The sequence below is a fragment of the Syzygium oleosum genome, unplaced genomic scaffold (genome assembly GCF_021117445.2).
Source record: "Syzygium oleosum isolate NSW1041296 unplaced genomic scaffold, Sole_v2.1 Sole_v2.15, whole genome shotgun sequence".
In the NCBI taxonomy this organism is placed as follows: Eukaryota; Viridiplantae; Streptophyta; class Magnoliopsida; order Myrtales; family Myrtaceae; genus Syzygium; species Syzygium oleosum.
Window position 1 is genome coordinate 4,312,560 of NW_026607499.1, and position 16,209 is coordinate 4,328,768.

Genomic DNA, 16,209 nt, shown 5'->3' on the forward strand with positions numbered 1-16,209 from the left:
CGCCTGGGTGGTGACGGCGAGGTCGGCCTCGCTGTCGCCGTCGCGAGTCGCCCTTGCCGGCTCTGGCCTGTGGCCGGTCGCCTGCGGCTTGTGGCCGGTCGCCTGCGGCCGATGGGTGGCCGACGGTAAGCTGAAGAACAACAACAAACCAAAAAAAAGGAAGAAGAATCAGAAATGAAAAAATTGTTCCAGAATCAAGAAGTTACTTTTTTTTTCTTCTTGATTCTGTTCCAAAACTGATTCTGGGAACAATTTTTTGCAAAATTGTGCCCGGGCACGAAAAATTTAATAAACGGATTTCTGCTCCCAAACTGATTTTGGGAACAAACGAACAGAAATTGTTACTATTTGACAAGTTGCCAAACAGGCCCTTAGCCTCATTTCACCAACAGACTGGGCCGGGTCGAGTCTCGGCCCATCACGAACGCCCAGATCCGCATTCCAATCGGCCCAAAATCGCGAAAGCCTGACCACGTCCAGGCGGCAAAGCGGAACCAATGATGCGACGCCACGTCAGGATCGAGCCTACGTGTACACCTCAGGTGACGAGCAGACAATCACCGGGAATGACAAAAATGCCCCTCGTGGCCCGGTGCTAGAGGCGGAAAAAGAGATGCAAAACCCAAATGGAAAACGCCCAATAGCCTCTTCCTTCTTTCCCCTACTTTGAAATCCTGGAATCCGATCTCTTCTGCCGATGATTTGGTCTCCGATCGGAGGACCGTCGCAGCCTCGCCTGTGGACCTCCGATGCGATTTAGGGCTTTGCGTTCGGATAGCTGGTGACGACGGTCTCGGAAGAAGCTCGGAAGTCTTTGTCGTTGCCGCAGCACTCGCCATGGCCGCGCCATTCTTCTCCACGCCTTTTCAGCCCTACGTTTACCAGGTGAGTCGTGAATCTTTGGCCTCGGAATTGCGGTGGAGGGAAGAGGTTTCGTGTTCGGTTGGAGCTTCGATTCGTTTTCATCGCCTTCTTAGCTCGTGCCGTGTGTGAAGCTGGTTTGTTCGGAATAAAATTCGGCGAGTTTGGACGATGGTTCGCTTGTTTTACGCGCGGGACAGCTATTAGTATGTTGCGACGGGAGGAAGAGGTTCTGCGCCGCTTCTTTTTTATTTTTTTCCTCTTTTCAGTGAATCAGTGTCTGGATGAGTGGAATTTCAAGTTTGGTCGTGAACGAGGTTCCTTGATCTGGAATGGAGTTTCAGAGGTGTCGGTATGAGAAACAGTAGATTTCCGAGACAGTTTGTTGAGATGAAAATGGGCCGAATGAGCTGTTTATATGGGTCGAGGCGTATCTTGCTGTATGTCGTATGGTGATATGAGTTTACTTTTCCTCAAAAGGAATTGGAGAAGGAGTCCTCGGCAAAGAGCATCGGCAATCCTTTTAAATGCCGATATAATGCTCGGTGACCAGGGGGGGGGGGGGTTATTGGAGTGTGAGTTCTAGTGCTGTCGCTGTGAGGAGCATATCTCAGTCTACCAAATGGATGTTACATGATCTAAGATAGACTTTTCTTTGCCATTGGTTGGACTTGGATCTGTAACTTAATCTGAAAGAGACCGGCTGTCTTTATTTTGTTGCATTCTGAACTGTCAAGTATTTCCTGCCCTCTTCTCTGTTTACGGGTTCTTCTTTCCCACTTGATTTCATGTGGGTCGATTTGCTGCAGAGTCCTCAAGATGCTGTCATACCCTTCCAGATTTTAGGTGGTGAAGCACAGGTGGTCCAGGTATACATTTACTCATGCTGGGCTTCTTTTGTTCCATCATCATCTCTTTGCATATTTGAACAGATCCATGTTTTTGCTATTAGATAATGTTGAAGTCACAAGAAAAAGTTGTTGCGAGACCTGGTAAGTTGCCCACAATATTTTTTTTCTTTTTCCTTTATGTTATATTTAAACTATTGAAGAATGAAGAGACACGTTTATGAGCTGCTTAGTACATGACTCGGCAATCTACTTACCATTCAACATATCGGTGAAGGAATGTTGACCCTGCAGTAGGTTAGTTTATTGATCTTCAGGAAAGAGCATCCTGCATCTAGTATCTAGAGATAGGTCACCAACTTAAGATTGCTTTGTGCTCTTCATTGTCATGTCGTGACTCATAAATCTTTTCCCTAAACTGTTTGGGCCTTGCGGGTGATGGAGTTGGGGCAAATAGTCCTTGCTATTTGCAGTATCCTTCTTAAATCTGTTTTTGGTAATATATCTGCCGGTCTTCTATTTTCGGATTGCGGAAACAGAAATGGTAATTGCAAATGAACTGTGTAATCCTGGCTTTTATTGTTCGGTGAATGTTATCAGCTCATTTGATGCAGTGTAGGATTGGTTACCGATGATGTGTTCTTCTCCTTATTTCTTTTGTGCGTGAATGCGACTTAAGGTACTAGTTTTATATATTTTCTTGGACAAATGCTGCACGCATAAACTGAAAATAATGGTACTATTGAGCACATCTTTTTGTGGCCACACAAGGGATGGCCTTTTTTTTTTTTTTTTTTGAGTATATAAGTGGGCTCCTACTTTTTTGCTGATTCTGGATGCCTCAGTGGTTGGATCAGAACCGTGGCATGAATCACTGAACAGCTTTCGTTTGGAAATTCTCATTTGCTATTTTGCTAGGTGCTGAGCTGTCTGAACAGCTATTATTTTTTTCCTTTGCCACATTTGTGGAATTAATACATGGAAATTCGGCAGGTTCTATGTGCTTCATGTCTGGGTCTATTGAAATGGACAATGTTTATCTACCTGAGAATGAAGCGGGTATGTGGCAATGGCTTTTTGGCAAGAATGTGACGAGCATAATTCTTCGAAACCCTGGTCCTGATGATGGATTTGTTGGAATAGCCGCACCTTCTCTTGCAAGAATTCTCCCGGTTTGTCTTTCTAGACAAGTCAAATCATTGTAGTATTGATTGTTTTTATGTACTAGGTTATTGCATATCTTATTACTCGAACATATTGAGCCATATTGTATATTGTATCTCTAATTACAGTCCTTGGTTTGTGCATGGCTTAGATTGACCTGGCTATGTTTGGTGGAGAAATTTTATGCCAGGTAGAGCCTACTCTGTTGCCTTGTCGTTATCTTTTGTAATCTTTTACTCTAATTTTATCAGTCGCAATCAGTTTGGATACTTCTAAGTCATGTTTTAGCATATGGTCCATTGTGCATTTGATGGTCGAATTGATTAGCTTATTATTACCGTGTCCTGGTATATCAATTGATTTTCCTGCGTTTAATCTGTAGCCAGATGCATTTCTCTGCTCTATCAATGATGTGAAGGTCAGTAGTACAATTGATCAGAGAGCACGCCATGTGGTTACTGGTGCAGAGGTGAGATATAATGCCTTATCACACTTTCTGGTTGGCTACCATTGCCAACCGTTGAAATTAGGAAATTCTCTTTTGCCTGATCTTTGCCTCTGCGACATAATTATTGCTAAGTTATTCATTTTTTCTTGTTTGGTTGACAAGTATATTATGCTATTGTAGGGTTTTTTGAGACAGAAACTCTCGGGCCAAGGACTTGCATTTTTAGCTGCGGGTGGGTCTGGTATGCTCCTCCACGATCATAGTTCAATTCCTGTAGCACATCCATTTGTTGGGATAAGCACGGTTGCTGTTAATAGTCCAACTGTAGAGAATCTAGCCATGCCTTTTGTTCCTTTTTCATGCAATTTAAGCACTGATACTTTCTTTTGTACTTAGTGTACCTGGAAGTTTTCATCAAGATCCATTTGCTTTTGCACTCATTTTTAGTACACTCGTATTTGGGTTCTTGAAAATTTGAAATACTTTTTGCAAATTTGCATTCTTCTTGAATTAGTTGAAAGAGCCCGTGTTTGCCTTGTCTCTTTGGTACAGTTGTGCAGAAGATTCTTGAGGTCGGAGAAGTCTTAGCTGTCGATGTATCCTGCATTGCTGCTGTAACAGGCACGGTTAATATCCAAATTAAGTACAATGGTCCCATTAGAAGAGCGGTCTTTGGGGTAAGTTGTATCTCTCTGGCATCATTCCAAATTTGAAAGTTCAGGTTATGTAGATGCTTCTGCTATATGACTGCTTTTGGCCATGGAAGCTAGCTTTTTGTCTTTGGTTAATTTATTTGTGAGGCATGTCCACATGTTCTAACAGCTTCTGCCTCTATCTATTTTCTGTGGAAGACTATTAACGCTGACATGTTGTCTGCCAATTGCAGGGCGACAATCTAGTAACAGCTGTTCTGACGGGGCCAGGGATCGTGTTCATCCAGAGTTTGCCCTTTCATAGACTTTCTCAGCGGATCGCTCGGTATTGAGCTCTTAGATTTACCAGAAACTTCTTTTACGAAACTACTTCTTTTCCTTGCTCTAGTGATCCGTAGTTCGTGGTTAAACTAACTAGCTGTCATTTCTTTGCAGGTCCGTAACCTCTCCAAACATGAGGGAGAACCCCAAGTTTTTCGTTCAGATAGCCATCTTCTTCTTTCTTGCTTATGTTGTGATTGTATCTTCATTGATCTTGACAGATGTATAACTTTCTCTTTTACCTTTCTGTAGCCTGATTTTTTCCGGACCCTCTTAGATCTTTTGACTGATTGTCATGCAAGTTCATCCTTTATGGTATAGGCAGATATATGCAAAGAAAGAATTTCAATCGGTGTTTGAACTTTTGATGTGCTCTGACCCTTCTACTGAGGAAGCTTCTTTCGTGTATGCCAAGAACGCTGACTGTTGCTGTAGATGAAACTTTGTGCTGATCTCCATTATCTTGGGTTACCTAACAAGATGAAATTTTGAACTTGCATATATGTAATTATCTGATTTCATGACTGCGGTTCGGATTCCTCGAGCTACTTAATAGCACTGTAGCAGTTCGTCGACATAATAGGAATGGTACCTACCAAATGGAGCTATGCAACTCCACCACGTGAGAATCAAAAGTGCCAATTGATTGCTTCAATGGACGTTCTTCCTACTCTAGTTTGGTTTCATTGTCCATGAATGATTGAAGATGCAAATACAATGTCTGGATCCACCGGGCTACTTCGAGTTGCACTGTGTATCACTCTTTTCCTGATGATCGTTCGATTCCCGGTCATCGCAATCTTCTGTTTGCCTCTTGCTTGGTCGACCCAGTGGCTACTGCAATACCTGCGGGAGACCGTCCTCTGCGACTAAACCGCGATGATATACTGGGTGCTTAAAAATGTTGCCTTTGATTCTAACTGTCCCTTTTTTTAACTGCCATAATTAATCCTTCATGTCGAACTTTGGCTAGTGCAGTAACACCCACGTTGTAGAAAGCATGTAATGAACAAACATTCAAAGTTGCATCAATTTTCCGACCCAAGAAAAAAGTAATCAATATAGTTTTGAAAGCCGCCCTTTGTGATAAAACTTCATAGTGTTTCTAAAAGGCCCGAAGGGAGATATATGAATCTCATAAGCAACTCGGCGAAGCTTGGATATATTAAGATGAAAGTAACAAACTATGTCTAAGCTATGGATGTTAAAATAAATATTGGGTATGTAGTTTGTCTAATCTCCGCATCTATTACCGTTGATATGGGTAGTTAGTTAGCTACTGAAAGCAAAATTACCCACATCAACGGCGATAGGATGAGTAGTTAAAATAAAGCACACTGGCCTTACAGTTAAATTTAATTCGGATATTAGTACGTGTTCCTCACCGAAAGAAAATCCTTTGATTACTAATACACAAACGACGTCGAGCCATACGATTTTACCTAATTTTTTGCTCTAGAAATCGCGATGCATCGTTGTCGCGATTGTGACGATAACAAGTATATGGAACTGGAAAAAGTGGACAAGCGTGTGTTTGGGAGTATGAATGGGAAAACATCATTTGAATGCGAATACATGTCAAAATCACAAGCACTTAAGGATAGATAAAACGGAAAAAAAAACAAAAAAAAGGCAAAAAATTAAAGGTCATTCCTCCATTGCTCAGAAGCGTGAGACGATCCATGGGCCCAACGGGCCGGATCCGGTTGGACAATAAGCCCACGAACTCCTCATGCCCGATTCGACCGGTATAAATACCATCGTCATCGACTGAACCCTTGTTCATTTTCTGCAGCTCCGGAAACCCTAGCTACCAGACCGCCACTCTAATGGGTACGCTCTCCTCCTCCTCCATCTGCATGCGCTTTCCGTTCGGAGTCATCGTGCGGTCTCCGACGAGTCTGTTCACGTTTATAAGCTGTCGATGTTGTCTAGGTTCAGCGCTTTTTGGAGAGCTTCGTTCTGCTAGGTTGGTCGGTCTTTTGGCTCTTTCCGTCTGTTTGGTTGGGGGCGGACAATCTTTGCTTGTGGACGTGCGTTTAGGTTTCGGTCGGTGACAGGCTTGTTAGCATTTTCGGGTTTGGCTTGGGAGTTGATTCGGACAATAGATTGAGAAGATTGTGCTTTACGGTTTTTCGCTTCCTCGGGGTGAAGAAAAGGTGAAGCTTGAGCTCGAGTGAGCTGAAAAGTCACTGCGTTCAGTATGGGAACGCTGTTTCCATACTTGCTCATTGTATGTGAAGATCAAAAGTTTCGACAATTTAACTAGGGATGCTCGAGATCTGTCCTTTTTTTTTTTCATTGTTGACGTTGGCAGTAAATTCAAATCAGGGTAGCTCTGTGTCTATCTTGTGCCCCCTTTGTGAGATAATGTGATATCTGTGGCCAGGTTTTATGTGTGATGCTTCATTGTCAATTATTCTGGGTTGGTGTTCTAATATTAGTTTGTGTGTCTTCAGGGGCTTACAAGTACGTGTCGGAGCTATGGAGGAAGAAGCAGTCCGATGTGATGAGGTTCTTGCAGAGGGTTAGGTGTTGGGAGTACCGACAGCACCCTTCTATCGTGCGAGTCACCCATCCTACGCGCCCTGATAAGGCCCGCCGTTTGGGTTACAAGGCCAAGCAGGTAAAATACGACACTCCAATGGCCTACTTGAGTTGCTCATTGACCTCTAGAAGGATAATTTGTTGCTTTCGGAGTTTTATGTCATTTAATTGTCGCTGAGATGGTAGCTGAATGGTAATGGTTGCCTTTTGATCATTCCTAAGACCCAGAAAACCTTGCCCTGCGAGGTTGTTTATGAACAATTTTCGAAGTCGATATTTGATGTCTCATTCGCTCTTGGTTTGAAGTATGAATATGAATTAAAAGCATGTTATCCATCCGACACAGGCATGACTGGGAATATCCATTCGCTGGTTAAGCGGCTTCATGATACGTTTACTTCCGTCAGGAGGATGTTTACGTACTATGATTAGATGCTTCCTGAGACCAGCTATATGAAAGCAAGTCGATCATCTGACCGAGTTGGTTCTCTGATTTTGAACCTTCTTTTGTCTCGATCGATACATTATAAGTTTCACAACTTCTATGTTCCTCGAGGTATTAACTGCCTGAGTAGGTTCTATTAGTTTGAAATTTATTTTGTCTCGATCGATACATTATAAGCTTCACGACGTCTATGTTCCTGAATAAGACCTCCCTTATATGGATATGCAATTTCACATATGGCTTGGATTCTTTGATGTCTTATCCGAGTGATTACAAGGGTTAATTGCCTGTTGTCTGATTATTTATGCTGGAGGCTTGCCATTTCTTTTGGGTCATGGGTTATTCTGTAGTGCAGCTTATTGGTGTTTCGATTTTATGCTTGTTTAGATAGAGGTTTTGGACATTGTGCAATATCTTTTTTTTGGGGCAACTCTCCGGAATCTGACTAATTTAAGTGATTTCAGGGTTACGTGGTTTATCGTGTCCGTGTAAGACGGGGTGGTCGTAAGAGACCTGTTCCCAAGGGTATAGTGTATGGTAAGCCCACAAATCAGGGTGTTACTCAACTGAAGTTCCAGCGAAGCAAGAGGTCTGTTGCAGAGGAACGTGCTGGCAGAAAGTTGGGAGGCCTCAGGGTTCTGAACTCCTACTGGATCAATGAGGTTTGTATATTCTCTTATGGGCTTACTCTTTTGATTCTTTATATGATTTTGTTGAACTATTATGTCTTGTCGTGTTGCTTGCTTTTGATATTTGCAAATATATATTGCAGGATTCGACCTACAAATATTTTGAGGTAATTCTGGTTGATGTTGCCCACAAGACCATCCGAACGGACCCGAGAATCAATTGGCTTTGCAATGCTGTGCACAAACATAGGGAGCTTCGTGGCCTTACCTCTGCTGGAAAGAAGTACAGAGGCCTCCGTGGAAAGGGCCACTCGCACCACAAGGCCCGCCCTTCACGCAGGGCAACTTGGAAGAGAAACAACAGCCTGTCTCTGCGCCGATACCGTTGATATGGCCTCATTGCTTGTCAGATTATTTTTGTTTCTGGTTATTTGTTGCAGTACTTTTGTTTCCTGGATATTTCTCAGGGGCGTAGTATTTGTCGAGCGAGGTGTCAAATTTTGGAGATCAAACTGTTTAAGAGCATGTTCTATTTGATAAAATACTTCTATTGCCTGTTTTACGCATAGGTGCTTATTGCTTTTTGGATGCTGTCTTGATTGATGGTTAATGAATCGATCCTTGTTTGCCTTGCCTGTTTCGAAGGTATGTGTTGCTGAACCGTCCTCGTATGATTCAGGTGCAAGGCAGTTTTTTCCTAATTTTTCTTAATCCAAAAGGAAAAACTATGTGCTTCTTCAACTGGAAAAACTGGCATTCCTTCCACCGTTTTCTATCAATTTTATGCCCACTTTGCTGTGGCGTGTTGATTCGAGGAATGCTTAAACATTTCCTTATACCTTAATTTCTCACTTGATTTCTTTACTGATCCTAATGACGATGGTCGAGTTCAGTAATCTTCTCATTTTCGCTTCGCTCATCTACGGTTTTTGCTGACCTTCCAACTGTTTCCCATTATACTACGCTTCGCCGAGCATTATTTTGGGATTTGAGAATTGCGTTCTGTCTCATATAAATCATTCATGCTTATACCAATGGCCTTGACCCAAGTGTTTTGTTACTTTGGTAGAAGCAGATATCGAACTTTAGATGTTTGAAAGGGATCCATACTCAATTTTTGTGTGGCTGAGATACAATAAAAGCTGAAGCTAGCTCACAGTGCTAGAATGTTGCTTCAGAAACTCGTTATATCAGGGCCCCGAAGGCACATTTAGAATTCATCAATGACTTCCGCGATCTTAACGAACCGGCCCTTCTCTATAGAAAGCTGTGCTGCAACTCCAATGGCCACTGAGATCAGCCCATCTTGCAAATCTACGGCGGGTGCACGTATGCCTTTAGCCCTAACTGCATCCAAGAAGTTCAGGTGCTCCAGGTAGCTTGATCCGTGATGCAGGCCGTCATATCTACGACACAATCACATTGGTTAGGTTGGCATTTGCTGTCTATGGCGGAATCCGGGTCTCGAATTAAGAAACGGGTAAGTGGGTAGCCTACTTTATCCGGTCATCTGCCGCCGTTAATGTTTGGACACCCTCCCTGCCAGCATTTCGAGAGCCAAAGCGGACAATGCTCTCGGGAACAAATGCCTCACCCTGTTGGACGATCAACTTGCTACTTAACAAAAGAATGAAAATATGCCACTTCACACACGCAGTCAGACAAAGATGCCGGGGAGAGAGAGAGGGACCTTTCCGATATCACCCACGACAGCTATTTCTTGCTCGTTTTTGCTGCCTTCAGCAAACATGCAAAGGTCGAGCATGCCTCGTGAACCATTCTCGAACTCGACAATAACATACGCGTTGTCAATTATATCCGGCACCTAAAAGCATCCACCATAGCACAAAATAATACGCAGATAAACAACTGAATTGAATCACAAAGCTAGAGCAGACAGGTAGTGTTGAAATCTAACAGCTTCAAAGTCTACCACGGTCTCACGGAAGAGAGCTCAAGGGAACGACCAATCTTAAATTCTCTGAGTGTCCCCAAGCCATAGAGGAGCCAGATGGTCAGACTCACAATGAGAGATTGGGAGTTCAGGGTAATGTTAATCATAAGTCATGTACTCTCTGTCATTTATGCTATTGCCTAAAGCTCTTCCTTACACTGCGTTTCTTAACCGTCATCACAACTGAAAGAAAATAAAATTTGCTCTTCCGCATCTGATGGCAAGCAATTTACAGCCATTACCTTAATTTGAAACATACATAGTCGATGGGTTAATGAAAAATTTACCTTTCCGTCATATAATTCGTCTTTGTGATTAACATCAATAGCTCCGGAAGCCATCACACGAACAGGATTGGCCCCAGCGAAGAGTCTCATCAGATCGAAAAAGTGGCAGCATTTCTCCACCAGAGTCCCTCCTGTGTTCACATTGAACCGATTCCAATTGTGTACCTGACATCCACAGGAGAGATTATTCGCTGCTCGTGACTACGTACTCGATACTGACTCAGTGACTTGTATTACCTTGACGAGAAAGGGGAAGCGGTGTTCCCGGATAGCCACCATTTTGACCTCTCCAAGTGCACCGCCCTTGACTATTTCAATCAGTTTAGCAACAGGTGGCATGTACCGGTATTCCAAACCAACTTGCACCAGCATCTCTGGCCTTCCCTTGGCAGCTTCCACCACCTGGTTACATGATTATGCTAGCAAATCAATCAAATTAATATGGAAAGATTGTATAATCCTGAAGAACTGAGCTTATAATGTCATTAATTATATAAGGTTGCAAGCATATCCTAAAAACTGGAAGATCCAAAGTTGCAAATCATTCCTCATTTAAGAAACACGTCGTTTCGGTCGGTTCTCTTTAGCTAAGAGACTTAAAGTTTGTTGAACACAAGTTATTGTGCACCCCTTTTGAAACAACACGAAGAGAGATCAACCATCAGAGATGATAATGAGGTATTAATTGGATCGTCATTTATCATCAGACCTGGTGAAATCGCAGTTATGTAAAGATGAGAAAACAAAACGATTTAGATTTAGTGTTCGAGAGGAATTATTTATAAGGAAAGGAAGAGAACACAGATGAACAGACTGAGAGAGGACATTAGACACAGATTAGTTCCATTACCATACTCACTGTGCAATGGTCACCTCCTCTCATAGACACCTACCAGTTTATATTGTCTCATGTTGCTTCTAGTGCACAGAGTCTCTTTCTGTAGCACATCTTACAGGAGTTATAAGCAAACTGACCTCCCGGCAATGAGCAACCGTGGTGCATAGTGGCTTCTCCACAAGAACGTGATGTGCCTTTGGGTGGTTGATGATGTCGATAAGGATCTGATAGTGGGTCATGTTTGGAGAAGATACAACCAGCACATCGCAGAGCCCACTGTCTAGCAGCTCTTTATGTCCTGAGAAAACCTGTGTATCTCGCGGTCACAACTAGGCCATTTTACTTTGCTAATTGTCAAAGATAACCATGAAACATGCTGCAAATGAAACTCTAAGCCAACTTTTAGCAATGTAACAACAAATGAAGTAGCAAGGAAATGCAGACACACCAGGTTGGACCTCAAAAACAATCTAGGGCGTGACTTTGGATTAACCAGAGGAATATAGCAGAGCAGTAAAAGCAACAGACCAGAAAATTTTATGAAACTTGATACCGTGAGGGACATACAGAATATCTAATCCTTGAATCAAGCAAATGAAACTTGAATTGCAAAGAAAAGCAGTTGTTCAGACGACTAGCTCAACCATGAAACTTTAACGGTTTCATTTGTCCAAAATTTTGGAAGTGAGCCAGTGACCCTACTCTGAACCCCGTCTCTCCCTCTATCCCTTATGTGAGTGTGGTTGTCCACTTACTCTCGTTTCTATCCTTGGAAAAGCAAAACAACTTCTTGCTCCTACTATCTCTCTGACTACAATTTGCAAGGCAATATGAATGAACAAAATCACGGCCCTTCTACAGTTTAGGGTCGAAAAACACGGGTTAGCCGTCCCGCGACAATAAGTCCCTCGACGTGATAGTAATTTCCTCAATATGGGCTACTGACTTTTGTTATCAAGTCGGTAATTTTCGAAGACCATTAGTGACGGAACCACCGAAAAACCAAGAATCGCATACGTTCCAGTCTAATTCGCAAAAACTCTTCCGATATTTACTCCACACGGTCCAATTCGATTGCCCAGTTGAGTCTAATCGTTAATGATCAGTCCTAGCGTCGATGATTGATGGAGAAAACTCTTAAAGCCCTTAAAAACAAATACCCAGAAAGAAAAAACCGAGAGAGACGAAGAGAAGGGAAAAAAAAGCAATACCTCCAATGGCCAACCAAAAGAAGCAGAGAGATCGAGAGCCAGCTGCTGAGAAGGGACATGAGGGTCGGCTATGGCGACAACTTGGACGCCAAAGGGTTGAAGATGGTGCAGGTTGATCAGGTGCTCCCTGCCCATCATCCCTACTCCGATGATGCCATACTTCACGGTGTTGTCACCTTCCATGGCTCTCGGAGCTCAAGAGAGTTTCGAGTTTTCAGTCAAACACGGGGGACTCACTCCCAGTCACACTGTCCACTTTCCAAGTGGAATCCGAATCGTCGTAATGGGAAGAACGCAGGGGCAATGGATGTAAATCACGGGCCCCCGTATTCGTCTGAAGTCCGGACCTTCAAAAATGCAGGAATATGCCAGAAACTCTCTCAAAGTCGAGATCTTTTCTCAGTGTCACAGAGTGGAGTTTGCTTCCACAAAAAAAAAAAAAAAAAAAAAAAGAAGAGGAAAAATGTCCCTACGAATATGCGACATTAAACATGCGATGCGCACGTGATGCGATCGAAAAGGCGCGAACGCGCTATTTTTTATTTTTCGTTCTCAAACAAAAGAACGAAATCTGATAACGCATTTTATTTTTTATTTCGAAATAAAAAGTCACAAAATGATTTGGAATAGAAGAAAAAATCTACTTCTTTATTCCTAAATAGAAATAGAAATGTCCGGCCCGCGCGACCCTCCTCCTCCATCCTTCGTCGGCAAACCGTCTCAAAGACCGATCCGGTCCATTTCTGGAAATAATAATAAAATTATAAAAAATTCCAAAAATTCAAAAAAAATCAGAAAAATTCTCAGAAAATCCATAAAATTCAGAAAAACTCAGAAAACCCATAAAAATTTGCAAAATTCCGAAATTGAAAAAATTTTAAAAAAATTTATAAAAAGCTTTCTAGAAAATAAAAAGAGACAAATTTCAGGAAAGTAAAAAGTTTTAATAAACTTTTCCCCAAAAAAAATAAAAATAAAAAATTCACATAATGGCTTAGAATAAATTAAAAAATTCCGAAAATTCATAAAAATTAGAAAAATTTCATAAAAATCCCATAAAAAATTAGAAAATTAAAAAATTCCCAAAATTCATATAAATCAGAAAAATTCTCAGAAAATCCATAAAAATCAGAAAAACTCAGAAAACCCTTAAATATTTGCAAAATTCCGAAATTGAAAAAATTAAAAAAATTTCATAAAAAATTTTCGAAAAAATAAAAAGAAATAGATTTAGGGAAAGTAAAAAATTTTAATAAATTTTACCCCAAAAAAATATAAAAAAATTCACATAATGACTTAGAATACCTGTGGCCACCCACTTTGAGTGAAATTTAAATTTTTGAGGTGCCCAAGTGGTATTTTTGAAGATTCCTTAGTTTAGGGATTAAAAAGGATTTTAAACCCCTAAAAAGGATTAGACAAACCAATAAATCATGCTTATTGATTTTTTTCACTTATAACTTGTAATTATAGTTAAATAAAAGATATAGATTTGAACGCAAAAAATTGAAAATAGAAATTTTGTGCAGTTACCAAACGCATTTCTGTTCTTTTTCTATTCCAGGAATAGAAATTTTGTGCAGTTACCAAACGCATTATTTTGCTCAGAAACTCTTCTAGGAAATAGAAATAGAAAAAATTATTTCTGAAAAGAAATTATTTTCAGAAATAGAAACGTTACCATACGCACCCAAATTGACCGTCGATGTACTCCCACGGGTTGTTTGAGACACGGTGGCCCACTTCGGGAGTTTTTTTTTCTTGCAGCAAATCCCACTTTAGAGGAACTTTGCGGAGGAGTCTTCGAAATTTTCCGTCCAAATGCCTTCATTTCTTACAGAATAACCGTAGGTGTTGGCTAACTCACCGAACTACCCATCCAAGTCAAGTGAATATACATAATTCAGACTCAGGAACTATTTATGGTACACCGGTATGCTGGACCACCACTAATTTAGTAACTCTTTTACGTTCGATCGTAACGAATAGTTCATGTCGGTACTTTTCGATATTTCAGTCATTTCAATCATTAACCAACGCGAAAGGGATAATTGAATCAAGTGAGGACTTGAACGAGAGTCCGGATACGAAAACAGAGGATCTTGGTCCTCCCATTTTTCACGGTTCATGCTCGGAATGCAAATGAATGAGCTCGGAAATGACCGGAACACACTCGACACTCGACAGTTAAGCTAAAGAGCTGATTGCTTCTTCCCGTTTTTCACCGGAAAACTGCTTCTCGTTTTACCGATCCATCAATGAATCTACAAATTTCGCCAACGAAAAAAAACAAACACTCCCATCTTTTTATCGAAGCAGGACGAAAGTTTCCAAATTGACCGGACCCGGACTTAGGATTTCTTGCCTCCTTTTTCATTCGCCGCACCAGTCCACGTGGCACGACCAGACCAACCCCGACGTTGTCGTTCTCGGCTTTGCAATGGGAATAGATTAGATATATACTTTCTTCGTTAGATAAGGCTGCGAATGATAACCATTCTGTTTCAGAAATCAATTTCTGACCAGAAATTGATTTTTCTATTTCTGTTTCTGGAGGAGTTTCTAAGCTAAAAAACATGTTTGATAATGACACAAAATTTCTATTTCAGAAACAGAAATTTGTTTGATAACGGCACAAAATTTCTCCTTCTCATGTGGCTGGCGAGTGGACGGCGGGCGGCGGACAATCGCTTCATTTCTTTTAGAAATAGAATAAAAAAATTAGAAAATCGGAAAATTCTAAAAATCTAAAAAATTCAGAAAATCCATAAAATTTTCCGGAAAATAAAAAAGTCGATTTCGGGAAAATAGGAAATTTGTTCATTTTTTCCAAAAAAATCAAAAATTCAAAATTTCACATAATGGCTTAGAATACTTATGGCCACCACTTTGAGTGAAATTTAAATTTTTGAAGTGCCCAAAAAATCAAAAAATAAAAAATTTCAAAACTTTGAGAATGGCTTAGAATACTGTAGCCACCCACTTGAGTGAAATTTAATTTTTTTATTTTTTTTTATTTTTTTGGCACCTAAACAATTTAAATTTCACTTAAAATGTGTGGCTACAAGTATTCTAAGTCATTCTGTGAAGTTTTAAATTTTTTGGTTTTTTTTTGGGCACCTCAAAAAATTTAAATTTTACGCAAAGTGGGTGGCCACAGGTATTCTAAGCCATTCTGTGAAGTTTTGAAATTTTTTATTTTTAAATTTTTTTGGGCACCTCAAAATATTTAAATTTTACGCAAAGTGGGTGGCCACAGATATTCTAAGTCATTCTGTGAAGTTTTGAAATTTTTGATTTTTGGATTTTTTTGGGCACCTCAAAAAATTTAAATTTCACACAAAGTGGGTGGCCACATATATTCTAAGCCATTATGTAAAGTTTTGAAATTTTTGATTTTATTTATATTTTTTTTGGCACTTCAAAAAATTTAAATTTTATTCAATGTGAGTGGCCATAAGTATTCTAAGCCATTCTGTGAAGTTTTGAAATTTTTTTATTTTTTTGGAAAAAATGAACAAATTTCCTATTTTCCCGAAATCTGACTTTTTTTATTTTCTAGAATTTTTTATGAATTTTTCTGGAATTTTTCAATTTTTAAGGATTTTTGGAATTTTTTGGGTCGCGGAAGGCTACTGGCGCCGATGGTGGCGAGAGGTGGCCGGTGGTGGGAAAGCGGCCAGGGAGGCAGAGGCGGTGGAGCGCGGCGTAGCAATGCCAATGAAGGGTAGCGGCGGTCGGCGGGTGATCGGCGGCCGGCGATGGCGGCGGGTGAGCGACCGACTAGTAGTGAGGGAAAGTGATGAGAAGAACAAAAAATTTTGTTTCTATTTCGTTCAGTAAATGAAAGCTAAAAATTTTAACCGATTTTCTTTCAAATCTATTTGGAACAAAAATTTGTTACGAAATAGAAATTAAAATCGTTATAAACGGATTTACTTCCAAACCTATTTCCTAACAGTAAATGTAGAAATGGAATTATCATTCGCAGCCTAAGATCTCC

The 16,209-nt window shown here is 40.8% G+C and overlaps 3 protein-coding genes and 1 long non-coding RNA gene across 6 annotated transcripts; 2 read left to right on the top strand and 2 right to left on the bottom strand.

Annotated features, from left to right (window-relative positions):
• Nucleotides 1-614: 614 nt before the first annotated feature.
• Nucleotides 615-4,656, top strand: LOC115689230 (uncharacterized). 3 transcript variants are annotated; one of them, XM_056318619.1, is made up of 10 exons: nt 615-885; nt 1,671-1,730; nt 1,814-1,853; nt 2,703-2,881; nt 3,025-3,063; nt 3,256-3,342; nt 3,502-3,553; nt 3,874-3,998; nt 4,208-4,299; nt 4,410-4,656. In XM_056318619.1, exons 1-10 carry the CDS (start codon nt 838-840, stop codon nt 4,522-4,524), a joined length of 837 nt encoding a protein of 278 aa, XP_056174594.1. In that variant the 5' UTR covers nt 615-837; the 3' UTR covers nt 4,525-4,656. The 3 variants fall into 3 exon arrangements, with proteins under 3 accessions (XP_056174594.1, XP_056174595.1, XP_030471083.1); XM_030615223.2 differs by having other exon boundaries at nt 616-885; nt 3,502-3,562; XM_056318620.1 differs by lacking the exon at nt 3,025-3,063 and having other exon boundaries at nt 3,502-3,562.
• Nucleotides 4,657-6,031: 1,375 nt separating this feature from the next.
• Nucleotides 6,032-8,478, top strand: LOC115689231 (60S ribosomal protein L15-2). Its single transcript, XM_030615225.2, has 4 exons — nt 6,032-6,128; nt 6,755-6,921; nt 7,752-7,949; nt 8,060-8,478. The coding sequence occupies exons 1-4, from the start codon at nt 6,125-6,127 to the stop codon at nt 8,303-8,305; spliced, it is 615 nt and encodes a 204-aa protein (XP_030471085.1). The 5' UTR covers nt 6,032-6,124; the 3' UTR covers nt 8,306-8,478.
• Nucleotides 8,479-9,006: 528 nt separating this feature from the next.
• On the bottom strand, nt 9,007-12,621 carry LOC115689218 (uncharacterized). Its single transcript, XM_030615211.2, has 7 exons — nt 12,207-12,621; nt 11,133-11,303; nt 10,395-10,559; nt 10,158-10,322; nt 9,607-9,741; nt 9,414-9,511; nt 9,007-9,322 (listed from the first exon to the last, which is right to left on the bottom strand). The coding sequence occupies exons 1-7, from the start codon at nt 12,387-12,389 to the stop codon at nt 9,127-9,129; spliced, it is 1,113 nt and encodes a 370-aa protein (XP_030471071.2). The 5' UTR covers nt 12,390-12,621; the 3' UTR covers nt 9,007-9,126.
• Nucleotides 9,760-10,151, bottom strand: LOC130140047 (uncharacterized). Its single transcript, XR_008818055.1, has 2 exons — nt 9,942-10,151; nt 9,760-9,869 (listed from the first exon to the last, which is right to left on the bottom strand). It is a non-coding gene; the product is annotated as an uncharacterized LOC130140047 (long non-coding RNA).
• Nucleotides 12,622-16,209: the final 3,588 nt, after the last annotated feature.